This window comes from Quercus lobata, chromosome 2 (genome assembly GCF_001633185.2).
Source record: "Quercus lobata isolate SW786 chromosome 2, ValleyOak3.0 Primary Assembly, whole genome shotgun sequence".
NCBI lineage: Eukaryota > Viridiplantae > Streptophyta > Magnoliopsida > Fagales > Fagaceae > Quercus > Quercus lobata.
In genome coordinates this window covers 11603882-11620717 of record NC_044905.1, presented here as the reverse complement: position 1 = coordinate 11620717, position 16836 = coordinate 11603882, and the positions used below count along the sequence as shown (strand labels likewise).

At 31.9% G+C, this 16836-nt stretch overlaps 2 protein-coding genes across 5 annotated transcripts; both read left to right on the top strand.

Moving 5' to 3' along the window:
• Positions 1 to 3413: 3413 nt before the first annotated feature.
• Positions 3414 to 9206, top strand: LOC115974495 (probable alkaline/neutral invertase D). 3 transcript variants are annotated; one of them, XM_031094887.1, is made up of 5 exons: positions 3414 to 3459; positions 3725 to 4228; positions 5571 to 6002; positions 7714 to 8272; positions 8492 to 9206. In XM_031094887.1, the coding sequence occupies exons 2-5, from the start codon at positions 3806 to 3808 to the stop codon at positions 8785 to 8787; spliced, it is 1710 nt and encodes a 569-aa protein (XP_030950747.1). In that variant the 5' UTR covers positions 3414 to 3459; positions 3725 to 3805; the 3' UTR covers positions 8788 to 9206. The 3 variants fall into 3 exon arrangements, with proteins under 3 accessions (XP_030950747.1, XP_030950748.1, XP_030950746.1); XM_031094888.1 differs by having other exon boundaries at positions 3420 to 3514; XM_031094886.1 differs by having other exon boundaries at positions 3420 to 3525.
• A 1486-nt stretch (positions 9207 to 10692) lies between these two features.
• On the top strand, positions 10693 to 16430 carry LOC115974494 (ER lumen protein-retaining receptor erd-2.2). 2 transcript variants are annotated; one of them, XM_031094884.1, is made up of 7 exons: positions 10693 to 11184; positions 12220 to 12419; positions 14563 to 14703; positions 15017 to 15097; positions 15921 to 16045; positions 16129 to 16225; positions 16258 to 16430. In XM_031094884.1, the coding sequence occupies exons 1-6, from the start codon at positions 10962 to 10964 to the stop codon at positions 16175 to 16177; spliced, it is 819 nt and encodes a 272-aa protein (XP_030950744.1). In that variant the 5' UTR covers positions 10693 to 10961; the 3' UTR covers positions 16178 to 16225; positions 16258 to 16430. The 2 variants fall into 2 exon arrangements, with proteins under 2 accessions (XP_030950744.1, XP_030950743.1); XM_031094883.1 differs by having other exon boundaries at positions 16129 to 16430.
• Positions 16431 to 16836: the final 406 nt, after the last annotated feature.

Below are 16836 nucleotides of genomic sequence, written 5' to 3'. Positions count from 1 at the left end.
GATTGATTTGTATTATTGTTTAATTTTTTTGGACTAGACTGATCTATGTTAGAGTGTGCAAAAATATATTTAAAAGTAAATTAAACTAAGAAAATAATATTTTATGTGTATAAATTTTCTTTTAATCAATTCAAGGGGTTCATTAAGTAACGCGGCCCCTTAATACTATGCAAAACCCAAAAAGTTGATGTCAAAAACTATATAAATGCTGCAATGGAGAAACTAGATTGTCACAAAAGCTAAACTCTTTGAATTCTCTCTCTCTAATGGAAACCATGAAATTGTTGACGAAGTTTTAGAGCAAAAAATCAAAGCAAGTAATGTCTCTCTCTCTCTCTCTCTCTAAGTAAATAGCTCTTTATGTTCAATTATTGTCTCTGGATTTGTTTGTTTGTTTCCTTCATTTTTATTTTATTTTATTTATCATTCTCACTAAGGTTCATATCTCTCTCTCTCCCTCTCACCAAATTTCCCATTTAGTTTTGATTCCCTTATTTGGAATACAAATGGGGTTGTGTCAACTTCAATAGTTTAATTTTTATTGATTTTCATTAATTTTTATCAACATTGTTTAATGTTCATGTGTATAAACACAGGTTACAAGCTAGTTTTTTATAATGATAAATTGTAATAAATGTAACATCACTTTACATTTTTTTTTTCCACTGAGAATGACATCAATTTACATGGATTTACTAATAATAATACTTTTATTATTCCCTGATCAAAGCACACTACCTTAAAGTTGTGAAAAAGAATTACAAAATTTTTGTATAACCAGTGCAATATGCACATGAAAATTTGACAATATTATATTTGTTTACTTAATAAGAATTAATAAATAAAAAGTGAAATAAAAGAATTTGTAAAAGAAAGGAATTATCTAATTTAATTATAGTTTTTTTGAGAAGATAATTTAATTAGAATTTGTTTAGAAAGTGTGTAGTCTAGTTTAAACTAACACAGTTTAACATTATTTGTAACTTTAAATATCAAAATTAAAAATATATACTTATAATAATAATGTGAAAATATGTGAAATTTAAAATGCATAAGTACTTGTGGGGTGGAGGGCGGGGGCAAGGGCCGAGGTTCAAATCTCCAGGAGGAAACTTCACACACATATACACTTAGATTAAGTTAAAGTAGAATTTCTATCTTGTATAAAAAAATGCATATATATATATATATATATATTATGAATCTTATCCAATTAATCACATAGCACAAAAAGAGAGAGTTAAAAACATTCATTTTATGCTATGAGTATTGTAGTTTAACTAGTTGGCACCATGGACAGCACCATGTACAGTTCAAGGGATTCAAATGAACCTCCTGAGCTGGAAATTTTTTTTATATATAATTTTTTTATTTGACCCTTCTAAAATAAAATTTAGACCACTTTGACCTTTTTTTTTTTTTTTTTTTTAAACCCACTTGAAATAAGCTTAAATATGATATTCTTAACAATATTTTGGTCTTTTTAAACACAAAAAAAAAGCCCAACAACAAACCAATTTTATCTAAAATATGGGGGAAATAGTAAGTCCAACAACAATTTTTTTTTTTTCATCTTAGATCTCCAAAAAAAAAAAAAAAACCATTTATATCTTAACAAAATTGAAATGAACTAATGGAAAATTCATAGTTTACATTGCACTAACAATGTAAGATTTACATTTTTTTCCAAACAAATGTGTACAATATTGTAAATTTTTTGCAAATGTGTATAGTATAATTATCTATAATGTAAATCTTACATTGATTCTAGACAAATGTGAATAGTATAATTGTCAACAATATTAATCTTACATTGATACTATAATGTAAACATATAATTGTCCTAAACAAATAGATATGTTAATAATTAGTATGTTAATTGTATTAATCAGTAATAATTAAAATTCACTTAACAAAAACAATACTTAATATGTTCATTGTATTAAAAAAAAAAATGTCTAATGAACCTATAGTTTATTTTTTATTCTATTGCTAGTACATACTATAGACAAATTTGTAATAAGGAAACCATACAGACTGTAAGATTCATCTCTTACCCAAGATGTATCTTCTTATTGACCCCCTTAGAAAAAAAACCCTAGAGCTACCACTGGTTGGCACATTCTAGTGTTTCCAAAACACTTGAGTTCAAATGTCCCATTCCCATCGTAATTATTAAAATATAAATTAGACTTATTAATATTATTCCTTCTAGAAATAGGGTTGTAAACGAACTGAACTTTGCAGAGTAGTGCATGTTCAAGCTTGACTTGTTAGTAAAAGTTAAAAACTCAAGCTTGGCTCAAGCTTGAAATAAGCCTAAAATAATGTTTGAGCTTGAGCTCATGGGAAAAGAAAAAAGTTCAAGCTTAATATCAAGATCAAGCTTTTGAGCTTGAGATCCAACAAAATTATATTATCAAATGCTTAGATCTCCAAAAATCAAGTAAACAAAAATAAGAAAAATAATATACTCATTTTATCATGCTTCTAGTCTCACCTCTGATTAGCCATTATTCAAATTACAATTTTATATAATTAAATCCATCAATTCATCATTTCTTGTTTGTAGCTTCAAAAATTGTTTAAAATATAATTTTTACATTCACATTAGATGATGAAGAACTATAAAAAGACTTGTTTGTAACTATTGTGAATCAGAAATGAATAACATATTTTATAACTTTACATTAGATGATGAATGAAAGGACCATATGTGGCCCACTTATAAATAAAAAAAGAATGCAACTAAAGTCCAAAGTGGTGCTTGGTTAATTTAAAGGAAAGTAAAAAAAAAATTAAGATATGTGTAATGAGTTTATTTAGCAAATGCATATCAAGTCTATAAATGAGTATATACTCTACTTGTTTTGTATCGAGTCTTATAGCTAACAAACTTGTTCATAGAAACAAAATTTTTAGCTTAGGCTTGGTTTGTTTATTAAACAAATCTAAAACTAAGGTTCAAACTTGACTTCTTTATAAATAAACAAACATGAACGAGTTGTTTATGAATGACATGATTCATTTATTGAGCCAAACCCAAGTTATTTATGAACGACATAGTTCATTTACATTAATCTAGAAATAGAGAGTTGACTGGAACAAACTCCTTGGAAAATAGCCACGTGTCATCTAGAGGTCTGGTAGACCGTACAGTGCTTTCCAAATTAAACAAGTACGAGTACTACATGGTACATGCCACCGAACTGGCCTACTTTCACACCATCATCGGATATTCCAAGATCAAGATGACCACCTTGTCAGTCGACACCTAGTCCCATACGATACTACAACTTTACCGCTTTAATCAGTTTGGTCACATTTTCTAACAGGCAAAATCCGGTTGTTTCTAATTGGCAATATATACATATTAATTATAGTATTAATATTAATCACATATAAAGTGCACACTTGCAAGAGACGTGATTCTTTCCGCTCATGGTCGGCTCTTCCAAGGTCTCTGTTCTTCGTGTTTTGGGTTTTTCTTCATTGACATTTTAGCCTCATATTGGTCTGGTTCTAGTAAGAATTACATATAAGCTTATACTGTATATCTTCTATCCTGTTAATCATTAATGTTGTGTGTCTAAGGAATTTGATTGCATGAACTAGCTTAACAATTTCCTTCTTTGGCAATGTTAATCTCGTTGCTTATTAGTTATTGGTGAATTACAATATGCTGGTTCTTGCATATAATATAACAATCTTTCACTGCTTGTAGGTTTACTTCAAAGTGTGACTGTTTTACTTCTTGTAAAGCAGACTTTCTGACCCTCATATTGTTGTTGTCGAGATTTCAAGAATGGCTATGAATTTCACGGAAAATATGTACCAAAATGGAAGTAAGAAAAGTGTTGAGAATTCAGGCTCTATATTTGAAATTGAAGATATTTTGAAGACATTGGACAGACCAAGAACGATTAATATAGAAAGGAATAGATCATTTGATGAAAGGTCAATGAGTGAACTATCAAATTGTCAATCGCCTCGTCAATTTTTCAAAGATCCTGAGTATTCAGTTCATGTGGAACATCTTGAGTCTATATATTCTCCGTCTAGAAGGTCTGTTTTCAACTCCCCGAGAGCAAATGGATACTTTGAGTCACATGCCATGGTAGCTGATGCATGGGAAGCTTTGAGGCGTTCTATGGTTCATTTCCGTGGGCAGCCTGTTGGGACCATTGCTGCTGTTGACCATTCTGTCGAAAAAGTTAATTATGATCAGGTGAACAACTCTTCATTATTTGTGCGAGTCTTTTTGTGTCATCCTAGTCATAAGTTGGTGATTCCAGTTACCTGAACAATTATCAATCTTCATATAAACATAAATAATTCTATTGATCCACACACTTGTACACTTTTATAAGCATAAGTGACAGGAAAAAGTTTTTACTGTGTTATCAATTTTAGTATGTAATAAATTGTGTTGAAACTTGAGAGGTCGTAATCATTAGATAGGGTAATGATTTGGTTCAGCTGGTGTATATAACGAGTTATGAAGTATCACATGACCAATTAGGCAGAAAGTGGTTTCTTTATGCATCACCAGCTTTCTTATGGTATTTGTTAGAAAGCGAAGTTGTTTGATCCATTAAAAACCAGTTCTAGTTACCAATTCTAGCTCATTTTCCATTTCTTTTTTTAACACTGTACAATTCCCTTGCAAAAGTACTTTGCACTACCTTCATTTTAAGAACTGAAAATAGTTTAACTTCCTCCCGCGGCGGCTCCAGGATATATTTTTAGAGGGGTTAATAAGAAGATGCATTTTGCGTAAAAAATGAATCTTGCAATCTACGTGATTTCTTTATTACAAAGTGCTATATTTACAAAAATTTCATAACACTTTTTTAACAATTTTAGTTGATAAGTTGTTATTAGTTCTAATTTAAACTCACTACTGAAATTACTTTTTTTTTTTTTTTTTCATCAGTAACAACCAGTAATAATCTATTACTTAATATTTGTTGTGAAAGTATTATGAACATAGCGTTTCTCATATAAGATAAACTATAAGTTTAATGCATATTGTTTATTAATACGATTTTTTTATAATAATTTATTAACATGATGAGGATACTAATTGCTAAGATTAAATCTTGGAAATCATCTATTGTTTTTAAATACAATAAACATATGAATTATTGTTGTTAAGTAAACTCCAAGCGAGATCTAAATACTATAAACTTTTATGTATTAGTTTATTTCAAATTTCTTAAGATCTAATTGATTTTTTTTTAAAAAAAATTAAGAATAATAAATTTATACTTTTGTTGTTAGGCTTAATGTTCCCCCATATTTTAGGTAAAATTGGTTTGAAATTGAGTTTTTTTTTTTTTTTAATTTTAAAGACCATAATATTGTCAAGATAATTATAATCAAGTTCATTTCAACTAGGCTTTAAAAAAATTTAGATCTAAGAGGTTCAAAATTTTATTTTAAGAGTGTCAAAAAATAAACTAAAAAATTATATATAATTTTTTTTTTTTTTTTGGGGCCAGCTGAGGGGGTTCATTTGAACCCCTGAACTGTTCCTAGAGCCGCCCATGACTTCCTCTACTTGGCAGGTCTTTGTTAGAGATTTTGTCCCAAGTGCCCTGGCTTTTTTGATGAATGGGGAACATGAAATTGTCAAAAATTTTCTTTTGAAAACTCTTCGCCTTCAATCAGGGGAGAAGAGGATAGACAAGTTCAAATTGGGAGAAGGAGTTATGCCTGCAAGTTTTAAAGTGCTCCATGACCCTGTAAGAAACAATGAGACTTTGGTTGCAGACTTTGGTGAGAGTGCAATAGGAAGAGTAGCTCCCGTAGATTCTGGATTTTGGTGGATTATACTACTCCGTGCATATACAAAACATACAGGGGACTCTTCCCTGGCAGAATTGCCTGAATGCCAAAAGGGTATGAGACTTATTTTGAGTTTGTGTATCTCAGAAGGCTTTGACACATTCCCAACCCTGCTGTGTGCTGATGGATGCAGTATGATTGACCGCCGAATGGTTAGTTGTCTTCTCTTGATTTGTGATATGGCCAACAATTGACCTTTAAAATAGCCTTTATCAGGTTATCAAATGAATATAGTTAACATGAACTGCTTCAACCTCTTTAATCTAAATTACCAATTCTCTCAAAAGTTTAAACTGTTAAGAAAAAGTTTATTTAATTATTTAGCAATTACTCTAATACGTTTGGTGTATGTAGCATAGTTGCTTGGTTTGTTTGTATTGAACTCTACAGGTTTCCTTTGAATAACTTTTTCTCATTCATAAAATGAAGAAAAAAAATCTACTCAAGGTTTTGTATGCATTGTATTACAGAAATTTTCCTGCCTTCGATCAGTGCTTAATATTCTGAACTTGACTTTGTTATTTCTTGCATTTGGTATTAATCACATGATTGAGCAACTTTCAAAGGTCAGCAACTCATGTTGTGGCCAACTCTCTTGTTAAACCATGTGTTGTCACACCTATCCAGTGGCGGCTCTAGGAATTTTGTTTAGGGAGTCATTAAGAAATTTAAATTAAAAAAAAAATTGATAAAAATAGAACTTGAATATATCGAGTTATAGACCAAAAAAAAAAAACATGAATTTTTACAATTTCTTTTTACAAGTTTTCAAATTTTGAATTGTTATACGATAGTTCATTATGCGTATTTATTGCCAATATGGGTAGCTATGACTATTTTATTTTGTTAAGTTTGTCTAAATTTTTATTTTTATGCAGTTAATATTATATATTTGTCATTGTTTTTATAAAAATATTTTAAACTAAATGACTAAACTCAACTCATTGGCTCTATGTTAATTATTGATGTACACAACCACACTCATTCATATATAAAATAATTCATTACGTGTTTACTTAACCAATCAAATGCTTGAATAATCACTACTTTGCAATTTTTTTCTTGAATTTTTCTAACTTTATGACAAAAAGTTATTATAACATGATAACTATACATACTCATGTAACAAATCCTCTATATTTCTTAATTATTAAATTATACAAAGTTATATTATATTTATATTGTACACACAAACATCCACGTACACATTATTATTCACACAAATGACATTATAAAAAAAAAGTAATGCACACAATCAATATTAGACACACTTATACACATATAATAAAAATTTATAATAAAGAGTAACACTTACAATTCACAAACACTTACTCTTACTTTAGAGTTAGAATTACTTATAATAAGAGTGTATAAGATTTAAGTTAGGGTGTGCAAAAATATTTTTAAGAAAAAATTAATGTTTTAAACTAACAAATTTTTTTTTTTTTAAATATATATAATTCTTTTTTTTTTTTTTTTTTTTTTTTTTTTTTGAAGTCGGGTTCATTTGAACCCCTGAACAAAGGGTAGCGCTGCCCCTGCACCTACCTACCTGTGCTCATGGACTGACTGTAAGTCTGTAAGACTACTTTACGTTATGGCTCTTTGACAAAAATATCTGCACTAGGCATAGCCTAATACTGCAGCAGGACAACTTCTTTTTTTTTTTTTGACAAACATTTGTGTTTAGACCTCTTCAAGCATCTGATTGTTTTCTCAGATGTATGCAGCTCCCCATCCCACATGTACCAGGTTATTACAGGGAGGATTCCCATGGGGTTGTATGTGTTTCGACATTTGTCTTTTCCTAAGATTGTATTCTTTGTTATAGTTTGATTGTTAATTTTTTTTTTAATCATTCAGGGAGTATACGGGTATCCTATTGAAATTCAAGCACTGTTCTTCATGGCTTTAAGGTGTGCTTTGCTTCTACTTAAGCAAGATGATGATGGAAAGGAACTTGTGGACCAAATAGTTAACCGCCTCCATGCTCTAAGCTTTCACATGCGGAGTTACTTTTGGCTGGACTCAAAGCAGCTCAATGACATATATCGTTATAAAACTGAGGAGTACTCTCACACTGCAGTTAACAAGTTCAATGTCATGCCTGATTCTCTTCCAGATTGGGTGTTCGATTTCATGCCAACTCGTGGGGGTTACTTTATTGGTAATGTGAGTCCTGCAAGAATGGATTTCCGTTGGTTTTGTTTGGGTAATTGTGTGGCAATTTTATCATCTTTGGCGACACCTGAGCAATCTGCAGCTATAATGGATCTCATCGAAGCACGTTGGGATGAGTTGGTGGGACAAATGCCACTGAAAATTTGTTATCCTGCCATGGAAAGCCATCAGTGGCGAATTGTAACTGGCTGTGATCCAAAAAACACTAGGTGGAGTTACCACAATGGGGGCTCTTGGCCAGGTGAACTTTCTTAACATCTAGACAGAACGTTGCACATTCATGTGTGCTTGAGAAAGTTTCCAAATAGCTATTGGACTTCTTACATGTTTTGAAATACAGCTTAAGCTAATGTGAATTCCAACAACTAGTGTTCTACATATAGTCTTCAATACATGAGCAATTTTGTTTTCATGTAGAATCTACCAAGAGATATAATTTATGTAAACGTTTTTGGTACAGTACTTTTATGGCTACTCACGGCTGCTTGTATCAAGACTGGACGTCCGCAAATTGCAAGACGTGCCATTGAACTAGCTGAAAGCCGATTGTCCAAAGACCACTGGCCGGAATATTATGATGGAAAGCTTGGGAGATACGTCGGAAAGCAGTCTCGAAAGTTCCAAACTTGGTCTATTGCAGGGTACTTGGTGGCTAAGATGATGCTTGAAGATCCTTCTCATTTGGGAATGATATCACTTGAGGAAGACAAGCAGAATAACCAAGTTATAAAAAGATCTGCCTCGTGGACCGCTTGATTCTTCCTTGTCTACGTTTGAGCAATGCCTCAGATATGTCAAATGGGGCAATTGAATTCATAACCTTTGAAGGTTGATAAATTGTTATATTTGTTCTCTCAGTAGAATGTTATGCTGTTTTCCATATTGCTGTTCGAGAGGAAAGTTGATGTGTTGTTTTGCATCTGCTTTCCTTTATTCTTGACCTGGACAAATATGAAGATGTGTAACTCAATAAAACCAGATTGCATTGGGGTCTTAACTCTTAATGCAGCGTCTAGTTTATGCTCCTGGAGCTTCTTTTTTTTTCGCCCAGGGTCTCTTAGTGGTCTCGGGCCTCGTCCATAAAATTGCTCGTTGGGCCTCTTTTTTTATAATTTGGAGACTTCAACCCATCAGTTTTATCCCATTTTGGGCCTTTATAGATGATGACGGGCAGTTTTTCCTAGTCCACTCATTTTCTCTGTTCAATAAATTATCTTGTACTTAATAAAAAAAAATCATTTTATTTTTGTTTTACATGTTTGTCATCTGCCTAATGATATTCTTATTCAGGATTTATTGACTTTTTTTTTTTTTTTGAGAAGAAGGATTTATTGACTTTGTTATGGATTACTCGTAATCTTTTTTTTAATGGCACCACTATTGGTATAGGTTCTTTACCTTGAAATTAATGATAATGGTGCACGGATTGTGATACATGGAACAAACTACTGGCTTCAATTTAGAAACGAAAATCGAAAAAACAGTTACCAAACATATTTAGTGGTTCCACCTTTAATAATAGGTTATTAAATGGCAATTTAGAATCTCATTTAGAAGCCGCATTTAATTTTTATTTTAAATGTTTAGCTTTTTTGAACTTCAATTTTTTTTTTTTTTTTAATTTTAAGTTGAGCCGTTTTAAGGGGTTCATTTTTTGAAGACTTGTAATACCAACAATAATGCCTTAGAACCGTACTTGAGAGTTTCCTATCTCATCTAACTCACCCGTCAATTTACAAATGTACCTTAACAACCTCAATGACACCATACAATATTGCAATTTATGAATGGAACGTGACTTTTTATTTATATTGACTATAAATGATTCTATTGCTCTCTAAATCTAGGTAATTTTTAGATAGTCTTAAAGTAATGCTGTTGACTCTTACAAAAGAGGTGAGACCCATACGTGAATCCCACTAGAAGGCCCATATCCTCATTCCTTTGTGAGAAATCCGGAGCATTATGGTTCGAGACTACCTCTATATATATATATATATTTTTTTTTTTTTTTTCTCGAACCTCTCCTCCCACTTGGACCAAATAACCGGGGCTTAATGATGGGACAATGTTTTTTTTTTTTGGATAGGACATTGTTTGTACCCTTAAAATTCAAAATCATTAAAAATGAACATTGGATGGTTGAATAAGAGATCTGGTTCCAGCTAGCTCAACTGATAAAGTCTCTGATGGTTGAATAAGAGATCTGGGGTTCAATCCCCGCCTACACCAAAAACTGATTGGTGTCTTAGTTTGATGATAAAGAGCTATCATCAGAAGCGGACGCCATAGGTTAAAATTCTCTCTAAAAAAAAAAAACATTGGATATTCCATTCCGATATTGATCCCAAAAATCTCACCGATGCTACATCGTATGTACAGTATATACACTGTTCATAACAGTATATTTTGTCCCCCAAAGTCGAAAAAAAAAAAAAAAAAAAAAAAAAAAAAAAAAAAAAAAAAAAAAAAAAAAAAAACAAAGAAAACGCAGTGATCAAAACGTGGACGCAGGAAAACTTCGGATCCAAACGCCCTCTTAGATGCGTGTCCATGAACTGCTTTCATACATTAAAAAAACAGACTACATGCGTTCAGTGGGCTGGGCACTACAACTTAGAAGTAGTTGAACACCCAATACCCAACCCCTAACTAAAACTAAAACTAAATCCCGCTCCTCCACACGTGTCCCAAACTCAACAAATCCTCCCAGATTTGAACCCAAAACAAAAAACTAAAAACAAAAAAAACAAACGCACTACTCGTTCACGGTTCCTACACGCATCAAACAATAACTAATAAACCAACGTGTACACGACGGGAGTCAGAGAGAGAGAGAGAGAGAGAGCGAGAGAGAAATCAGAGTTTCCTAAAATAGAACAAATACCAAACTACCGCATCAGAGCGAGCGAGAGAGAGAGAGAGAGGCAATGAAGGGAGCGAAGACGCCGATCCACTCGGTGGCGATTTGGGTACGAAGGCAACCGCCGAAGGTGAAGGCGTTTCTGGCGGTGGTTTCGGGCATTGCGGCGCTTGTGTTCCTGCGACTGGTCGTTCACGATCACGACAACCTTTTTGTTGCCGCCGAGGCTGTTCACGCTCTTGGAATCGCCGTCCTCATTTTCAAGCTTACCAAGGAGAAGACATGTGCTGGTAACCAACAACAACAACAACAAAAACTAAAACCTCAAATCTCTTTTTAGACTTTTTTATTTTATTTTAAATTTTTGCAATTTATCGATTTATTCGCTTGAGTTTTCTGTCGGAATTTCATGGTTTGGTTTAAATTTTCGTGATTGCCAAGTTAATGAAATGTGGTTTTGAAAGTTAGTACTATTATATCTTTGGCACTAACAAAAGGGGAATATAATATTATACTCTAAATTACAATATGGTTTATAATTTGGTTTAATTATGGATTTCAGAACCATCATACATTAACTAGAAGGAAGTCTAACTTTGATTGGAGACTTATTGAAAATATTTGAATCTGATAAAACGCTTAGAAAGGTGAATTTGGTTAATATCCTTGTAGCTCAATTCGTAACTCCTGGTATTTCCAACAAAGACGTCCATGTTCAAAATGTTAAAATAATAAAATGCACCTCCTCCATTGTTGTAACTATTGAATTGTAAAATTTATTAAAAAAAGAAAGAGGCCTTGAAATATGCACACCTGGTTGGTTCAATTACTAGGGAGATTGGGAGAAGCTCAAGATGCCACTCTCTGGATTAATGTAACACGATTAATATTACCATCTTAAGTGTTTGTGCTTCCTTGCACGACCGAGCCACTTGTTCCTGGTCACTGGTAATGTCAATTGGTTTAGCTAGATTCTAAAATTATATGGCCGCTATTGATTTCTGCTTTTAGTTCTCTATCTTTTAACATAGAAATTCTTTTGGTATTGGTAATGAAATTGTTTGTGAGTCAGAGCATAGTAATCACTAGTACTAATTTCATGTCCTTTGTGGGCCTTTATTTTGAGAAAGATCAATTTCAAGTGAAAAGTAACAATTTGGTTTTTTAAGGACAAATATTTTTAAAGTTTTTCTTCTTTATTTTGCTGTTTTGCTACTTTGCTTTGACATCAATTTCTAGCTTGGAAATTGTGATATATCTTGTTAAGATTATGCCTTCTATTGTTTTAATGCCTTTTTGACTTCATTATTGTTAATTTTCTGCAGGGCTTTCACTCAAATCACAGGAACTAACAGCTATATTTCTGGCTGTTAGACTCTATTGCAGTTTTGTTATGGAATTTGATATACACACACTACTTGATTCTGCAACATTGGTGACAACCCTCTGGGTTATCTATATGATTCGTTTTACATTGAAGTCTAGTTACATGGATGATAAAGACAACTTCAAATCTTACTACGTGGTGAGTCCTCAATTATTTCACAGCACATAGATAGCCTGTCTTTTTGTATGCTCACATTTCAATTGTCCATTTGTTTGTTAAAAAAAAAACACACACACACAATTTTGCCAGAACTGGTGTAAATTATTTAATTTATGAACAAATTTAACTTGATTTTTCTAGTTTGTGAAGTGCCATCTTCCATTGCCATTTCATTATGCTCTTGCTTATTCATTTATGACATGTTGAGCTGTCAAGAAAATTTCTTTTTAGCTTTTTAAATAATTTACTTCTTTTTTAAGTTCTATAACCTAACTGGCTCTTTAAGAATCACCTCAAACCTTTAATAAATTAGAGGTTGAGGCCTATGAGGAATTGAGGATACGTAGACTTGCCAAAATTGGACCCAAATCTGTCAACCCTCCCAAACCTGAAGAGAAAAAAAAAAGGGTATTGGTACAATTATTTTATTTTACCCCTGAAGAAGTGGGGTGGGTATGGGTTTAACCCAATGACCTGACTTGTTAAAACACAAATTTGTCCTAAACTTATCGGAAAACGTTTGGCAAAAGCTTCTTTGTGTGTCTGTATGAATATTTTAGATCTTTTTCACATTTTTGGTTGTAATTCGTTGAATCTATTTGAATTAAATGGTTGTAAATTGTATCAATCTTGTGATAGACGATAAATAAAATTTTAGTTTGTGCATGGTTGTTAGTATCATACAATACCTATTGAATTGGGTTCAAAAGATGTGTATTGTATTGGGGGTGCTCATATATTGTATGATACATGTGTAATATGGATTGTATTGAATCAATCTTTGGGTATCATTCAATTCATAGACGTGTGAATTCATTTTGGGCCAATGTAAAATTTATGAGATTGGGCTAGATCTTGTTGAGCCCAACAACTGAAAATATTACTTTTTAATTGTTATTTTTAAAAGAATCATAAATGATCCTTTTGTTTTTGTTTTTCTTTTCATCCCTTTTATTTGATTATCCCCTCTCCTTTTCTTTTTATTTTCAGGGTTTTTTATCATATGACCCAAAGATAATTGTTTAGTGTGACAATTTGATTGTAGATATTATAAGTACATTTCTAATTGACATTTTATTTTTATTAAATTTGTTAAAAAAATTATTACATAAGTGATGATAACATAAATTATTAATTGAATATGTCCTAATTTTGCAACAAATATACTTAATATATTTTATAATTTTTTATTTGTAAATTTTATAGTGTTCATGTATTTTATGATACACGGTACGATATAATATATGGTACAAATCGATTTACAATATTATTCACATTTCACAACTATTTTTTGTAAATATTCAAGACCTTCTTCTCATTTTGGTTGTATTTTGTTTAAATTATTTGATTTGAGTTGTCCTAAGTTGTACTAATTCTGTAAAAGACAACCTACTAATTGGGATATTTGATGTTTAGTCATTTACATGTTATTAATCACGAATTGATTATAATTGATTTTTAATATTTAGGGAAAAAAGAAAGAAAGAGAGTACCCGTAGATCAACTCAAACCTGTGTAGGCTTGTCACTGGTCTAAAAAAATAGTGATCCATTTAAATCCAGGTAATTTAAACCCAAATACAAGCGGGTCAAACCCGACCTTACTTGACCTTACTTGACCCATTACCAAGTCTATGTAGAAGTCTGGCTTTCTTTTTCAACCTCTCCAAAACTTGGGGGTAAGTCTACTAATCACCTCTTCCAGATCTCATGTAAGCAGAGAGTCTTGTGCCATATGTATGACCTTTATGTGTAGATGTTGTTTTATTCTATCTTGATAATTCAAAATGGTTAGATTTTTCATTGTATAGTGTTTAGGGTGAGAAATTGAGAAAACAGTTCAAAGCTTCAAAATCTGATCAATTGTTTTATATGTTTTTTTATTGATGTTTCTTTAGTATTGTTTCCTCCATAAATTTTATGGATTGGTAACTTATCAAAAAATAAATAAATTTTGCTGATTGATGAGGTCATTAAAGTTGAATATCTTGTATGACTTAATGATTTTTTTACCAAATAGTAACGGTCACTGCCCTAATTTATTATGATTATTCAACTTATATTTGATATTTCCCTTCTGGTATTTTCTTAATTGATCTATGTTGTGTTTTTCCTTGTTGCAGTTGCTACCTTGTGCTGTGCTATCATTATTAATTCATCCCACAACGCAGCATCATATCGTCAATAGGATTTTATGGGCATTCTGTGTTTATCTTGAAGCTGTTTCAGTGCTACCCCAACTGAGGGTAATGCAGAATACAAAGGTATGTTTTAAAGTAACATAGGCATGCCCTATTAGTGTTTATTTATTTTTAAGTAACTAGATAGATTCAAGACTGTTAGTTTTTCCATTCTGATGGTGCGTCATCCATGGCAATTTAAGCTTGTTTTTTTGGAAAAAAATAATGTCAATAACAATAAATTTCGTAAAAACCTTTTTATAACTTTGTTTTTTGATAAGTAATAATATTTAGTAAAAAAGGATCAACAAGTACACAGGAAGTAACTTTGTTTTTTTGATAAGTAATAATCTTTATATAACTTTGCTTCTCATCTTCATTTTTTTCGAATTCTCAGATTGTTGAACCATTCACAGCACATTATGTATTTGCACTGGGAGTTGCAAGGTTCTTGAGTTGTGCGCATTGGATTCTCCAGGTTCGATAATGGAGCTTAAAACTGCTATAGATTCCATATATAAGATATTATTTGATTCTTTGTGTTCTGGTAATTAAGTAGTAGCTCAATTTAACTGAAAGCTATTGATATTACACATTGTGGGAGTTACTATGTCTGACACTTGCCTGCTCAAATAGTAAAGAAAAAACTGCTATAGATTCCATATATAAGATATTATTTGATTCTTTATGTTCTGGTAATTAAGTAGTAGCTCAATTTTTCTGAAAGCTATTGATATTACACATTGTGGGAGTTACTATGTCTGACACTTGCCTGCTCAAATAGTAAAGAACTGGAGAGGCTAGCCTACAATTTACCTGTCTATTTCAAATTGTGTTAACCACCATGTATAATTAATTGGCTGAATGACTGAAGGTTTTTGTTTTATTTTGTTTTTGTTTTTTTGTTTTATTTTTCAAAATGTGTTAACCATCCTAAGATTAAGACTTAGGTTAGGTACATTAGGTTCCCCAACTAAATTCAACTTAGGCGGATTGATTTTAATTATCCTTGAAAAGATAACGCTGCTTGTATTTTATTGGTCAATGCAACCAGATCCTTGAATTTAATTAGGGAACCTAATGTACTGCATCTAAGAAACTGTATCTAAGTTTTATCCTTGTTATAATGGCTACTTTTGAAAAGAAGTCCTCCATGGTTCTTCATGCAAATTTCCCTCATAGTTTTTGTCTGTTGGGGAGTTTTTGTATAAAAGTTCTCGTATGATATTTGCTTCACTGATTGGTAATTATTATGAATACATTTTTAAATTTCGAAGGAATGATCATCTTCTTCTGCGCAGGTATTGGATACTCATGGCCGCTTGCTGACTACTTTGGGTTATGGTTTGTGGCCTTCTATGGTTCTCCTCTCTGAAATTGTCCAGACTTTCATTCTTGCAGATTTTTGTTACTACTACGTCAAAAGGTAAGTAACATGCCTTTATTTTGCAAAATTCCTGCATTATACTTATATAATGAGCACACTGTAAAGGTTTCCTCTGGATGCAGCCTTGTTGGTGGACAACTTGTTCTGCGCCTCCCCTCCGGAGTGGTGTAAGCTTGAAATGCTGCAATCTTTTTTATATAAATATGTAGTTCAGTTGAATCATTCAACCTTGGCAAGTTGACCATGTAATGTCATTGATAGTATTTAGCAGTTAGGAGGTTTAGATAGTTTCTTCTTGACATGATGTAAGTTTCGTGAGCTATCCTCACTTTTTTTTTTGGTTCAGTTATTTGTTCTGATTATGAACTTCACATAAAAATGTCAATTCTCTATGATTATATGACCATATGACTAATTCTGTCAATTATAGTTAACTGAGATGGTGGTAGTAATTTGGACAATTTTTAAACTTCAGTGGCCGATAATATAAAACCGATAGCATGGGGGATTAGTTTGCAACTGACCCAAACCTCAGAGATCTTTTTGCATCCCCTTTTTTTTAATCTCTCACTTGCTAGCTTCAAATCTAAATGCAAACCATGGTTAGTAAAGTACGTGTACGATACTATATATTACATACGCGTATGTATCTTTTAATAAAGTATGCATACTATAATGTATATTACGTGTAATAAATTCTAAAAATACACTCTTTTATTATATATAATGAAACCTGTAAGGACACGATTTGTAACGAACCGTAGCAGTGTTGGGTTCGCACGTGAAAATGCCCAAATAATATCATTTGTAGAGCGTGGGTTTGAAAGGTT

Coding starts and splice junctions, on each gene's coding strand:
- LOC115974495 (XM_031094887.1), top strand. CDS start 3,806: ATGGCTATGAATTTCACGGAAAATATGTACCAAAATGGAAGTAAGAAA. Junction 4,229..5,570: donor AAAAAGTTAATTATGATCAG/GTGAACAACTCT, acceptor TCTACTTGGCAG/GTCTTTGTTAGAGATTTTGT. Junction 8,273..8,491: donor CAATGGGGGCTCTTGGCCAG/GTGAACTTTCTT, acceptor TTTTTGGTACAG/TACTTTTATGGCTACTCACG.
- LOC115974494 (XM_031094884.1), top strand. CDS start 10,962: ATGAAGGGAGCGAAGACGCCGATCCACTCGGTGGCGATTTGGGTACGA. Junction 12,420..14,562: donor ACTTCAAATCTTACTACGTG/GTGAGTCCTCAA, acceptor TCCTTGTTGCAG/TTGCTACCTTGTGCTGTGCT. Junction 14,704..15,016: donor GGGTAATGCAGAATACAAAG/GTATGTTTTAAA, acceptor TCGAATTCTCAG/ATTGTTGAACCATTCACAGC.